Raw genomic sequence first — 13,644 nt, forward strand, 5'->3', positions numbered from 1 at the left:
GAAGCAAACATCCAGAGAATTCAAAATATTTGAGGTCCAATGATATGCTAGTCTTGACCACTTGGGGTTATTTAATCAATTTATCAATTACCAAGCTATGTTGTTTTTATATGATTTGATTGAATCAGAAAGGATTACTTTCAAGATTGAAAATATTTTACATCAAGACAGGCGAGGATCGTTTTTCTGGTTTTGGCTAGAAGGGAGACAGTTTATGTATGACCAGAAATTACTTTTGTAGGAGGTTATGAGAATTTACGCAGCAGGTTATGAGAATTAGGTAAAGGTTCGGAAAGGGGTTAGCGAAGAGCTAAAAAGAAGACAGAAAATCAACTTTTGATGTAAATTTGAAATAGCCTGTATTCCCTCTATCCTTGACCAGTTTTTCGCTGAATTGTGTGTGATTTGCGGATTCTCATAGGGAGGGGAAAGGAAGCGGGGGTGCAACCCAATCTGGCCACCTCCCCGTGTATAAAACTCCAACTCAACCGTCATTCTTTCTCTTTCTGTTACCTGGCTAAGGGCAACAGCAGTGGCAGTGTGATTTCGTAGTGACACCGGTAAGCGCGTTTATTGTCAATTAGCCTCAAGTGGTTTCAAAAACGGGCCTAATCTGTTCTTGAATTTACACATTTCGTTTGTTTTTAGTTTTTATAGATAGCCGTATTGCGTAAATGTACTATAGTTAAGAAATTTCAGTTAGCCTTCTGTCTGTCGTTTCAATTAACCTGTGGATTTGATGGTGTAACGTCAATGATGCTGTGATCTTAAATTACCTTATACAAATGGCCGTAATGTTGTCTATACTAAAGTTTTTAGTTTGTCAGAAAATTACATTTTTCGGTTGGGGGGAGGGGAAACTGGGGGGGAAAAGAACAAAGGATACTAAAGCAGTGGTCTGTGTGGCTGAGTAGTTAAATGGAATGTCTTTCTTCCATTAATGTAAATTGCACGGTAGCCTAGGCGACAGCTGTCGAGTTGTGATAGCTAAATTCCTTTCGGATATTTGGAAATCTTTCTGTAACTTAATACGACGTGGCCCAGAAGTAACACGTGTCTCGTTTGGCCCATGGCGGACTAAGGCCTACGTGGTCATGGCTCACTCACCCTTTGTCAAATCGCATCGGATGAGTTAACATTATCGAGTGGTGACTTTTTTTATGGGGTCCTATTCATAATGGGATATGTATTATATATTTTTGGACCATCGACAAAAGATGCTCTGATGGTTAGCCAGAGTGACCGGCGTTGTATTTGCAGCCATGTTCCCAGAGGCAATGTGTTTTTAGTTAAGTGGTTTCTTTATTTTATTTCAGAAACTAAGCGACCATGGGAAAGGAAAAGATCCACATCAACATCGTGGTCATTGGCCATGTCGACTCCGGCAAGTCCACCACCACCGGCCATCTGATCTACAAATGCGGAGGTATTGACAAGAGAACCATTGAGAAGTTCGAGAAGGAGGCTGCTGAGGTAAGCATTTTCTAATCTTGTTGGTTGCAATATTTCTGATTAAATGGCGACGCCAGCATGGTCTTTGAACGGCGAAGCCGGTAGCGTGTGTAACGTGTGCGCGCATGTGGGGTGGCGCTTGCGCGAGCCTAGCGTCCGGGTAATGACGATGCACTTTGTGTAATGGTGGCTCAGCCCTTCGTGGCTAGAAGGGTGCATCATATATCTATATATATATATATATCTATTTTTTTAGCTAACCATAACTTACTAAACGAATTATCCTAACCGGCTACGAAAGTCGACAATAAGTTGTGTCCCATATCTAGTAAACGCTTCATTGCACGCAGCCTCTATTTCACTTAATAAAATGCATAAATTACGTTTCTGAGAGACTGAACAATCCATTTCAATTAGTTTGTAAGTAGTTCAACTTATTGGCCTAGTTTCCTATTACATTCTAGGCCAAGACCCTGAATGTTGTACTTGCTCTCTATGCAATTTGACATGTAGCTTGATAACATTGAAATATTTAACATGAGAATTAATTTTACTTCCCCTTTTAGATGGGTAAGGGCTCTTTCAAGTATGCCTGGGTGCTGGACAAGCTGAAGGCTGAGCGTGAGCGTGGTATCACCATCGACATTTCCCTGTGGAAGTTTGAGACTGGCAGGTACTACGTCACAATCATTGATGCCCCTGGGCACAGAGACTTTATCAAGAACATGATCACTGGTACATCTCAGGTAAGTGGGGACCCACAGCAATTGGACTGTACAGTTAATCTACAGCCTATTAGTTTCAGGTTAATGTGTTAGGCTGACAATACTTAATACCCCCCCCCCCCCCCCAGGCTGATTGTGCTGTGCTTATCGTTGCTGGTGGTGTTGGTGAGTTTGAGGCCGGTATCTCAAAGAACGGGCAGACTCGTGAGCACGCACTCCTTGCTTTCACTCTGGGAGTGAAGCAGCTCATCGTTGGCGTCAACAAGATGGACTCCACAGAGCCCCCCTACAGCCAGAAGCGTTTTGAGGAAATCCAGAAGGAGGTCAGCACCTACATCAAGAAGATCGGCTATAACCCTGCCACAGTCGCCTTTGTGCCCATCTCTGGATGGCATGGGGACAACATGCTGGAGGCTAGCGCCAACGTGAGTAGTCCATCCCCACAGTACACTACTTTGTGTAATAGTCTTGCCTGTCATTTGCATGCATCCTACGGTTTCTTCTCTTATTCCAGATGGGCTGGTTCAAGGGATGGAAGGTCGAGCGTAAGGATGGTAACGCCAATGGTGTGACTCTGCTGGAAGCCCTGGACAGCATCCTGCCCCCATCCCGCCCCACAGACAAGCCCCTTCGTCTGCCCCTCCAGGACGTTTACAAAATCGGTGGTAAGAATCTTAAACTTTAAGTATAGTGACTGACACGCTAAGGCTTGATTCTGCTTGTTGGTTAATCTACTATCCCCTGGTTCCCTCAGGTATTGGAACTGTACCTGTGGGCCGTGTGGAGACTGGAACCCTGAAGGCTGGTATGATCGTCACCTTCGCCCCCGCTAACGTCACCACTGAAGTCAAGTCTGTGGAGATGCACCACGAGACCCTGGAATCGGCTATGCCCGGTGACAACGTCGGCTTCAACGTCAAGAACGTGTCCGTCAAGGATATCCGTCGTGGCAACGTGGCCGGAGACAGCAAGAACGACCCTCCAATGGAGGCTGGCACTTTCACTGCTCAAGTAGGCATACTGTTTGAAGTTGGGTGGGGCAGGTTACTTCCCCTGACATTTGTTCTTGCGATCATTGACCATGCCTTGTTTTAACAGGTCATCATCCTGAACCACCCTGGCCAGATCTCCCAGGGCTATGCCCCTGTGCTGGATTGCCATACTGCTCACATCGCCTGCAAGTTCAGCGAGCTCAAAGAGAAGATCGACCGTCGGTCTGGCAAGAAGCTTGAAGATGCCCCCAAATTCCTCAAGTCTGGAGACGCTGCTATTGTTGACATGATCCCCGGCAAGCCCATGTGTGTGGAGAGTTTCCAGGAATACCCCCCTCTTGGTAAGTTATCCACATGCCCTCGTCACATAACATTGATAATCCTTAAAGGCCCTCTGTTTCTGGAAAATTAGTAACGCTGCCTCTTCCCATCTCCTGCAGGTCGTTTTGCTGTGCGTGACATGAGGCAGACAGTTGCTGTCGGTGTCATCAAGGCTGTTGACAAGAAGGCCGCCTCAAGCGGCAAGGTCACAAAGTCTGCTGTTAAGGCCGGTAAAAAGTGAATTCCCCTCCCACAGGACGTCCCTCAGGTGGCGTGGTCTGCTGCCCTACATCCTGCGGCATCTCAAAACCTGAGCTCTATACTTAAGGACTGGTTAATGCTGATTAAAACTCATCGTAAAAGTTTCCGCAGGAAAGGAACCCAACGTGGAGACACTTGTGGCTTCGTCATTACTGGCGGTGCCTCTTTCAGTTAAATTGTGTAAATGGTTGCGAACTGAACCTGTTTGATTCCACTATTAAATTGGAAGGAAACTGCTGGTAACTAATAAAGGTCTTTAAATGTCTTGACCAAAAACCTTGATGTCGTTTTCTTAATCCTTTTTCCTTCATGTGTTTGTAGTTCAGTGGGAGCTGCACCATAGGGTAGAACAAGTGCAATACTGTATGTAACTGGTCTTTGCAGCTGTTTTGACACATCCTATCCCTGACAGCTGCAGGGCTTTGCCCAGTGAGGGTTTTTGCAGTCCAATCACATTGGTGTTACACTGGTGCAACCAATAGCACCCTATTTTTATTGGTGACAGCAGTGCTTCAGCGTTTGCTGTTCTCCCGCCCCTCACAGCACCGGTATAAAAAGAAATGTGAGATCAAATTCTTCCCTTTTTCTCCGGTCTAAAGCAGGGATAACCGTAAACCTATCGCAGGTTAGTGCAAAATAACGCTTATTTCAGGATACACTGGTCACTAATGGCTTGTGGTTAAGCTTTACTCAACACTGTTCGCTTAAAATTGTGATAATGGCATGGTCATGACTTGTGCCAGCCTAACAAGTAACTCCTCTTTAGGCGCATGATTAAGGACCGCTCTAATTGTACTAGAGATGCGTGTTTCTAACTGCTCGCTTTCATTTGCCTTCATAAATGGTCATTGGAGTCCACTGCTCGATCCATCAGTCGACCGCATCATGTTTAGTGGGTAACTAGCTACCAGCGAACTATTCGCCTGAAGTTAAACCATAAGGATAACTAATGGGTTTGAGATCGGGTAAGACGTGTGGTTATGTGTAACTCCACAGCTAGGCGGGGTGTATGACTTTGGCTGTGGTAACTAGTGACGACCCAACATGGCCGGCTCGCTAGTCCTCCGATTTAACATGGAGGACGATTTGCGGATAGCACATGGTGCATGAGTCAGTGGTGCCGATGGGCTTCAAAGGCAACGTTGTATTCATCTCCTGCTACCATGTTATTTGCATGTGCATTTTGTGTAAATGTATTTGTGCATCGGTAGTTACGTCAGTTTCCTTTCAATCAGTAAATCATAATGGGAAAGGAAAAGATCCACATCAACATCGTGGTCATTGGCCATGTCGACTCCGGCAAGTCCACCACCACCGGCCATCTGATCTACAAATGCGGAGGTATTGACAAGAGAACCATTGAGAAGTTCGAGAAGGAGGCTGCTGAGGTAGGTTTGGGCGCCCTGACATTTCTCGGGATTTTTTTTTGTCTGCAGCTATGAATAGCGATGTTATAACGGGCGTGGTTACAACTGAAAATCCTTGGAAAGATTGCTTTGACACAAGCGACACCTACTGTACAAAAGTGTATCGCTGTCAGTTGTGGCCAGTCATTCTGCAGTAACTAAATGCAGAAATGCCTTCTAAAAATTGTATAATTGAGTCATTTAAATAACTAATTTAGTCAGGTAAAAAGAGAACTCACTTAAAATGAAGGTATGCAAATTATATGGTGGTCAAACGTATTTGGGCAACAGGAAATTGCAAAAAAAACTTGCTGAACTAGCAGAAGAATATCTGATTAGGCAGTCATTTTGTGTTAGTCTGGATTGTGTAAATGACAAAACTGCAAAATTATATGCTTTTGTAGTAGGCCTAATTGGGTAGATATGATCTAAAAAATATTACAGACCTGTGTAGGCAATAAACTTAAGTGAAATAAACGCACACTTGATTCTCTGCTTGTGTAGATGGGCAAAGGCTCTTTCAAGTATGCCTGGGTGCTGGACAAGCTGAAGGCTGAGCGAGAGCGTGGTATCACCATCGACATTTCCCTGTGGAAGTTTGAGACCGCCAAGTACTACGTCACAATCATTGATGCCCCCGGACACAGAGACTTCATCAAGAACATGATCACTGGTACCTCTCAGGTAAAAAGACAAGCTTTAATAACCATTGCTGGTTTCCTGTTTCCTAATTATGAAATGATCAGTAGTGGCATTTTACCATGAAGTTTGAAGTGTGTCATGTCTTTGTCTCAGGCTGATTGCGCTGTGCTGGTCGTTGCTGGTGGTGTTGGTGAGTTTGAGGCCGGTATCTCAAAGAACGGGCAGACTCGTGAGCACGCTCTCCTGGCCTACACTCTGGGAGTGAAGCAGCTCATCGTTGGCGTCAACAAGATGGACTCCACAGAGCCCCCCTACAGCCAGAAGCGTTTTGAGGAAATCCAGAAGGAGGTCAGCACCTACATCAAGAAGATCGGCTATAACCCTGCCACAGTCGCCTTTGTGCCCATCTCAGGATGGCATGGGGACAACATGCTGGAGGCTAGCCCTAACGTGAGTAGTCCATCCCCACAGTACACTCCACCGCAGCAGTGTAGTTTTAGGTGGTCATATGCCTAAATGATTAGGGCTGGAATATAGAAGGTAAAGCACTGACAGGTCAGCAAGCCTCATCCTAATTTTGATCCACACAAAAACAGTAAAATTTCTTCTGTTTCCCATTGCAGATGGGCTGGTTCAAGGGATGGAAGGTTGAGCGTAAGGAGGGTGGCGCTAACGGTGTGACCCTTCTGGAGGCTCTGGACTCTATCCTGCCCCCCTCCCGCCCCACTGACAAGCCCCTCCGTCTGCCCCTGCAGGACGTCTACAAAATTGGAGGTAAGAACCAGTCATAGATCAATATGTTTCAATATACTGGTTATTTTCTTTAGACATGAAGAGGTATGGCTCTTGTGGGTAAATACTTGTTTCCCTCAGGTATTGGAACTGTACCTGTGGGCCGTGTGGAGACTGGAACCCTGAAGGCTGGTATGATCGTCACCTTCGCCCCCGCTAACGTCACCACTGAAGTCAAGTCTGTGGAGATGCACCACGAGACCCTGGAAGCGGCTCTCCCCGGTGACAACGTCGGCTTCAACGTCAAGAACGTGTCCGTCAAGGATATCCGTCGTGGCAACGTGGCCGGAGACAGCAAGAACGACCCTCCAATGGAGGCCGGCAACTTCACCGCTCAGGTGAGAGACGGGACTGATTTTAAATGTAGATTTTGTAAAGATAATAGAAAACACTCATATTTCCAAGTCTACTTTCCTTCATGTCTCGTTTCTGGCCAAACATTTGCACTTTCATTAAACGTTTTCTAAATTCAGTTTACCCACGTTCCAACCCCCTGTCAATGTAGTTCTAGATTCTATCCCATCCTTACCCAACCTTTACCCCAATCCTCAGGTCATCATCCTGAACCACCCGGGCACCATCTCCCAGGGCTATGCCCCCGTGCTGGATTGCCATACCGCTCACATTGCCTGCAAGTTCAGCGAGCTCAAAGAGAAGATCGATCGTCGTTCCGGCAAGAAGCTTGAGGACAACCCCAAGGCCCTGAAGTCTGGAGACGCCGCCATCATCGTCATGGTGCCAGGAAAGCCCATGTGTGTGGAGAGCTTCGCCGCCTACCCTCCCCTCGGTGAGTCACACACCAATTCCTTATGATGACGATGAGTCTTATTTATGCAGTGCTATTGAAAAACTGAATGTTACGTGGGGTTGTTATCATCACTGTATAGGACCCATCTGAGTAATGCAGCCGTTTGGTGTTGAAAGAACTCACCACACATTTACTGTTGATTGCTTGTAAGAAGGTGAAGAGATCTTACAAGCCTCAGTACCTTACAACGTCACTTACAAAAACTCTTTAGGAACTACAATGACTTCTGGAATATTCTGACACTCCATTTACTGTAGCAAAACTAATTTAGCCTGTTACACACAAAAATAATAATTCAGGCCTGTCCAGTAAACATTTCTCTTTGCTGCTGCATCGTTGCAGGTCGTTTCGCCGTACGTGACATGAGGCAGACCGTGGCTGTTGGTGTCATCAAGGCCGTCGACAAGAAGGCTGCCAGCACTGGCAAGGTGACCAAGTCCGCCGTTAAGGCCGCCAAAGCCAAATGAATTCCTGCTCCAGACATCCAGCAACAACAAGGCGTGTCACCGGCATCCCATCCTGCAGTGTCTCAGAACCTGAGCTCTCTACTCAAGGACTGGCTAATGCTAATAAAAACCCATCGCAAAAATTTTCGCAGGAAAGGAAAGCAAATGTTCGAAGAATAATGCTTTAGGGAAAATGATGATAAAATAAAAAAACATGAACACGAACCGCCAAAACGCTGCTCTTTCTTGATTCTCATAAAGCCAAAACGCTGAATCAGTTACTGTTGGATACATACTGCTATCTATCATGAAATTATATGTTGTGTTAGAATATTAAAATAAAGTCTGGTTTCTGTTGCTGTGAAACTTTGAGCTAATTGTCAAATTTTGGATTGATTTTCTGAATACACTCCATTGGTTTACAATGTTGGCTACAAACAGATAATACCAACTTCTTTGGGGAATATTCAATAGATATGATTCACTGCCTCCGTTTTAAGCATTCTCCTTTAAGTTACATCAGAAATGTATGTGAGAAATGTAAGTGCTGTTGATAAACGTGTCAATACTGTTGATTTCTATTTTCAGAGAAGAGTCATTTCTCAATAGGGGAAATAGTACCCCGGTGAATGTCGGCTACTGTCAAGGTAAGGGGTTCCGACAAGAATAAACTAGTTGTGTGGTTTTTATATACAAAAGCTTTCACAAGCCAAGTAGAGCATAACAAATCTTCATGGAATGACGTCACACGGGTGAAACCTCTTACTTACTGTGTCCCTTTCAACACCACACCTAGAATTCAATTCTGCCATCCATAATCCACCGCTCCAGAGACAGAGGGAGCAACGGTCTATTATCTTTGAATGATATGTGACATCACACTTGGGAAATAGGGAATAGTGTCAGGAACCAGAAATACTCGAGCTGAAACAGAGGGGAGCAATAGTGACGTTTCAATGTCCCCCTAGCGAGCTGCAATTTGTGACAACGACTGGGCAATAGCAGGTAAGTCTTAACAACCCCTGTAAAATGTCACAATGGTTGAATGATTCTCTAACAGTCAGTCTGGGATTATGAAGAAATGGTCGCAAGCGAAGTTGTCTAGAGTAACATGTAGCCTGGTTTAGGTAAGGTCTAGGAAATCAGTTACGTTCATTCCTCTGGGCAGGACCTCAGCATTACAGTCATTGTACATTGTGTGTACTGTGCTTAAAATTACATGGAACTTAGTAATATGATCTCTGACACGACGTTGCTATGCACCCACTAAAGACTGAGCAAGGTTGTTTTTGTTGTTGCGCGGTCCCGTCCCATATACTTTCAACCTAAAAGGAAGAGGACATTCAAATTCTACTTACGTAATTCTTGTTTCTCTGAATCGATTGATTTGTGTTTGTGTGCGTGTGTTGATCACAGTGGAAAGATGAACAGAACCACACCTCAGAGGAGATCATCCTCCAGGAGACAGACCTCAGTTCCATCCACACCCTCTAAAGCCCCAGACAATTCCTCAATCATGGGCCCTCGCCAGGACCTCGTCCACCCCAGTCGACCTCCAACCTAGCCTGGGCAGAGAGGCAGAGGAGGGTGGGTATCTGGATAGACAAGATGGAGATGGAGGTAGCCCCATCGAGGACTCTCAGACTGGGGCATCGTTGGGTCAGGAGACTCCAGTACCCCAGCCACACACAACTCACCCCTCCCTAGGCAGAGACCACACCTGACAGGTAATAGCACGGTCGACCTGCTCGCTTCAATGGTATTGTTGATTGTCCTCATCTGATGTGGGTATCATTGTATGTCAAAGACGCTAAGACAATCAATCAGTAACATGTTACATTCATTCATCTAGGCAGAATTCATATTCTGAGTTGAGTGAATTTTTGCATCTGCAATGTTTTGGAGGCCTCCCAAGTGGCGCAGCGGTCTAAGGCTCTGCAGTGCTTGGGGTGTTACTACAGACCCGGGTTCGATCCCAGGCTGTGTTGCAGCCGGCCGCGACCGGGACACCCATGAGGCAGCGCACAATTGGCCCAGTGTTGTTTGGGTTGGGGGGGGGGGGGGGGGGGGTTTGGCCGACTGGGATGTCCTTGTCGACTAGCGCTCTAGCAACTCCTTGTGGTGGGCCAAGTGCATGCGCGCTGACTTCGGTTGCCAGTTGTACAGTGTTCCCCCGAAACATTGGTGCGGCTGGCTTCCGGGTTAAGCGAGCAGAGTGTCAGGAAGCAGTGTGGCTTGGCAAGGTCGTGTTTCGGGGGAACGCATGGCTCTCGACCTTCGACTCTCCCGAGTCCGTACGGGAGTTGCAGCGATTGGACAAGACTGTAACTACCAATTGGGTTGAAAAGGGGGTACAAAGTACAAAAAAAAATATTTGTTTTGGAGATGAACTTCATGTGTGCATAATCCTGTAAAACGGGGTGAAAATTGCACCATTCATGCTTCAACACTATGAGTCAGATATAGAAAACTTTAATGTCCTCAGATGCAATTCATCTTGCAGCAATCATAAAACATACAACATCTAAAAATGTAAAATAAATCGCAAAGGATATTTACAAACAAATAGGCAGGGCGTTTGCCATATTCTGAATGCTCAACCAGGCTGACCCGAGAGTCTCCCTGTAATATTATCTGTTGCAACTTATCCTTGTACTTGCATCTCCCCTTTTTTTTTATCTCTTTCTTCACCTCTCTCTGTGCCTCTTGTACACTTGTTTCTTCTTATTAAGCACCACTTTCAATTCTTTGGTCACCCATGGTTTGTTGTCAGGAAATATGCTCATCTGAGACAGTCCTGCCAATACTTCGATCTGTCCACAGCCCAGAACCCCACACCAGGGTACGAGCTGGCCCCTATCACCCCAGAGCTGGCCCGCTGGATCAGGCTTCGGTCACAGGACCTCAAGCTCCGCCAGAGTGACCGCCAGTGGGCCGTGGACTTGGTCAACCATCTCCGGGACAGCCTGCTGGTCTTCCTCAAGAACAGTGATGAGCAGCCCTACTTCCAGTCAGCCTCTGTGCTCAACAGTGGTTCATACTACGAGATGGTTAAGGTAACTCACCATGAGACGGGAATTGTCTCTGGCTGGTGGCTCAATTAAAACCCGTGAACACAAAATAATTACCGGCAACAAATGATCCACATTTTCACTAAAGGTGTGTTTTTATAAACATGGATGACTTGAGCGACTGATTAGGCAGTATCTATGAGTCAATACTGAACCTTATCTCTGACATACTGTACATAATAGGAAACATGACATGCAGACATGGAGGTTGTTGATCTTCTGTTGAATGTCAAGTGTTGCTGTTTGTAAGTCTTTTGGACTTACAAATCTGGGTCTGTCAAACCTGCCTTTTGCGTTCAGTGAGTATACTTTACTGTTATTAGAATCCTGTGAACAACACGAAATAGTATGTAAATAATACATAGTACCTATTACCATTGTGTTCCAACAGATACACAACCCAAATGAGTTTGACATGATGCTGAAGCTCCAGTCTCCTTCCTGCCTCAAAATGACTGAGCTGGACCAATACCACGGCCTGTTCTATGAAGTCGCCCTATCCCGACCGACGCGTTCCCACATACGGTCTTTCCTATTGGAAGATGGGATCACCATCTCAGCCACCAAGATCATAAGTGAAATGCACCGTCTGGTCCGAAAGTTCATCAGCACCTACAAAGGTGTGGTAACTGGTCTATATTCACCTGATAGTTTGGAAATGCAGTCATACAAGTGCTCACCTACCAATACTGTATCTTGTCCAACTGGTTTCTTGTCCAACTGGTTTATCTGTGGATGCTATGTTGCTGAGGGGTCAATATGAATCCTTCAGTCTTAGAGGTCAGTGGTCGGTGTCCACATCTCTAGCCACCTATATATTAGTAATATAAACTGTTTGTCTAAATATGACATGGCACATACCTGTATGCCTTTGTATGTTCTTTGATCAGCAGTGCCTGGAAATAGCTGGCATTGGGTTGTGAATAGGAGGCGTCCAAACTCCCCAGCGGTGACCCTTTCCCTGTTGGAGGTGGATAATGGGAAAGAGGAACTACTTTCTGTGGATGTGGTGCCGCCTTGGAAGTGCCCTCCTCACAGGGCTGGCCTCTGGCTGCCCGCGCCGGCCCAGATGTGAACAACTGGCTGGGGAAGAAGACCCGGCGCTCTCTCACCCACCAAACTTGCTTCTTTGTGCCCAAGAAACCACCAGGGCGTAACCTCAGTGAGGCAGCTAAAGGTGTGTGTAACATTATTATTGTTTTTGTGCCAGAGCCATAGATGTATGTGGATAGATTGTGTCATGATTGATACAGTGAATGTGAATGATATTTTTCCTTTTATTGAAAATGATTCCCTTTTATTTGTGGCTGCTTGTCTCCTGCAGAGAGTTGGAGGATTTCCTTTTCTCACATAGAAAAGGAACTAATCAAGACTCATGGGAACAAGAGGACCTGCTGTGAGAGCTCTGCCACCAAGTGCTGCCGGTCATAATTCACTCTACTACAGCATTTACCATCACCTGTGACTCATTTAGCCCTAATACTGAAAAATACCTTTATGTGAAGTCATCAATATCATGAACAAAATCTTTCTCTTCTTTAGTAAGCAGTGCTTTAAGCTCCTCAAGTGTCTGATCGAGGGACTGAAGAAACACTACCCTCAGAAGCTGGATGCTCTGTGCTCCTACCACGGGAAGACAGTCTTCCTACACACCCTTTCCATCAGGGCCCAGGACTCCCTGTGGACACCCCATCATCTGCCTGCCTGCTTCATGCACCTCCTAGGGGCCCTGGAGGGCCACGCGAGGAGCGGCCTGCTACCCCACTTCTTTGTCCCCACCTCCAACCTCTTCGCCGCACCGACCTTCCCACGCAAAGCTCTGGTGTTTCTGACTGAGGCTCTGGAGGAGCAAAGGAGACAGGGGCTTCCCCTTTTAATGCCCCCGGCTCCTGCCCCACCACTGGCAGTACACTCCCCCAGTAACTCCCAGCCCCAGCCATCCATTGTTGTACAGCAGACTCATGTTATCCAATCTCCTATTATCCAGCCACCCCAAGTTATTGAGACAAAATTCTTAGTGAAAATGTTCAAAATTTTAGCTTTGGTTGTGGCTTTGGTCTGTGTTGTTTGTTACCTCTGCCCATCAGTGGTAGGAAGGTAGCAGAGACAGTCCATCTACAGCAGAGGGCGCTAAAATGTTATGCAGATGTAGAGAATGGTAAGCCATTTCTAAACAGATTTTTATTTATCTCTAAATGATGTCTTTGCTCTTAATAAACACAATGAAACATTTAGCACAAAAGTAACATTTCTGTATTTGTATGTAAATGCTCAATCTATGCAAATGACCAAGAATATAGTAGCTATTCAATGTATTGTTTACTACTTCTGTCCACTACTCCAATGTACTTCATGACAAACTTTTAAATAAAATATATTATGTATCAATGAAACTCTTGTCCTGCATGTATGATCCTATATGATTTATTATATTGTGTGTGTGTGTGTGTGTGTGTGTGTGGTTGTGTGTGTGTGTGTGTGCGTGCGTGCATGTATAAAATCCTTGTGTGTTGCAGTCCTTCTATAACAGAGTTGCTGGTCTGTTTTGAAGTCTGTATTAGGGTAGGACCTTCCAAAATCTGTATGGAAGGAAAGGTGATGGCAATTCATTAAATCAAAGCTAATGTAATGGATGACTAACTGATGGATGTCCTAACTGATTACTTTACAATTTTCCATATTTTTGCTTTAATAAAGATTTTTGAGTTCTTGAATCTAAATATTATTA

The 13,644-nt window shown here is 45.5% G+C and overlaps 2 protein-coding genes and 1 pseudogene across 3 annotated transcripts; all 3 read left to right on the forward strand.

Moving 5' to 3' along the window:
• The first annotated feature begins 518 nt into the window (after positions 1 to 518).
• Positions 519 to 3,735, forward strand: LOC100136525 (elongation factor 1 alpha). Its single transcript, NM_001123629.1, has 8 exons — positions 519 to 560; positions 1,317 to 1,473; positions 2,019 to 2,198; positions 2,306 to 2,602; positions 2,692 to 2,842; positions 2,932 to 3,188; positions 3,276 to 3,510; positions 3,610 to 3,735. Exons 2-8 carry the CDS (start codon positions 1,330 to 1,332, stop codon positions 3,729 to 3,731), a joined length of 1,386 nt encoding a protein of 461 aa, NP_001117101.1. The 5' UTR covers positions 519 to 560; positions 1,317 to 1,329; the 3' UTR covers positions 3,732 to 3,735.
• A 504-nt stretch (positions 3,736 to 4,239) lies between these two features.
• On the forward strand, positions 4,240 to 8,070 carry LOC106588478 (elongation factor 1-alpha). The gene is made up of 8 exons (XM_014177562.3): positions 4,240 to 4,376; positions 4,987 to 5,139; positions 5,662 to 5,841; positions 5,953 to 6,249; positions 6,423 to 6,573; positions 6,673 to 6,929; positions 7,144 to 7,378; positions 7,742 to 8,070. Exons 2-8 carry the CDS (start codon positions 4,996 to 4,998, stop codon positions 7,864 to 7,866), a joined length of 1,389 nt encoding a protein of 462 aa, XP_014033037.1. The 5' UTR covers positions 4,240 to 4,376; positions 4,987 to 4,995; the 3' UTR covers positions 7,867 to 8,070.
• A 2,391-nt stretch (positions 8,071 to 10,461) lies between these two features.
• LOC123730945 (cyclic GMP-AMP synthase-like) lies at positions 10,462 to 13,284 on the forward strand (annotated as a pseudogene). Its single transcript, XR_014382897.1, has 5 exons — positions 10,462 to 10,901; positions 11,308 to 11,536; positions 11,810 to 12,093; positions 12,241 to 12,340; positions 12,459 to 13,284. The product of XR_014382897.1 is annotated as a cyclic GMP-AMP synthase-like (transcript).
• The last annotated feature ends 360 nt before the right edge of the window (positions 13,285 to 13,644 follow it).

The sequence above is a fragment of the Salmo salar genome, chromosome 27 (genome assembly GCF_965601325.2).
Source record: "Salmo salar chromosome 27, fSalSal1, whole genome shotgun sequence".
In the NCBI taxonomy this organism is placed as follows: domain Eukaryota; kingdom Metazoa; phylum Chordata; class Actinopteri; order Salmoniformes; family Salmonidae; genus Salmo; species Salmo salar.

What these genes read in the sequence shown, in the direction of transcription:
- LOC106588478 (XM_014177562.3), top strand. Translation starts at nt 4,996, where the DNA reads ATGGGAAAGGAAAAGATCCACATCAACATCGTGGTCATTGGCCATGTC. An exon ending in TGCTGGAGGCTAGCCCTAAC is followed by an intron (nt 6,250 to 6,422) that starts GTGAGTAGTCCA and finishes TTCCCATTGCAG; the next exon opens with ATGGGCTGGTTCAAGGGATG. An exon ending in GGACGTCTACAAAATTGGAG is followed by an intron (nt 6,574 to 6,672) that starts GTAAGAACCAGT and finishes TGTTTCCCTCAG; the next exon opens with GTATTGGAACTGTACCTGTG.
- LOC100136525 (NM_001123629.1), top strand. Translation starts at nt 1,330, where the DNA reads ATGGGAAAGGAAAAGATCCACATCAACATCGTGGTCATTGGCCATGTC. An exon ending in TCGAGAAGGAGGCTGCTGAG is followed by an intron (nt 1,474 to 2,018) that starts GTAAGCATTTTC and finishes TTCCCCTTTTAG; the next exon opens with ATGGGTAAGGGCTCTTTCAA. An exon ending in CTGGCACTTTCACTGCTCAA is followed by an intron (nt 3,189 to 3,275) that starts GTAGGCATACTG and finishes TTGTTTTAACAG; the next exon opens with GTCATCATCCTGAACCACCC.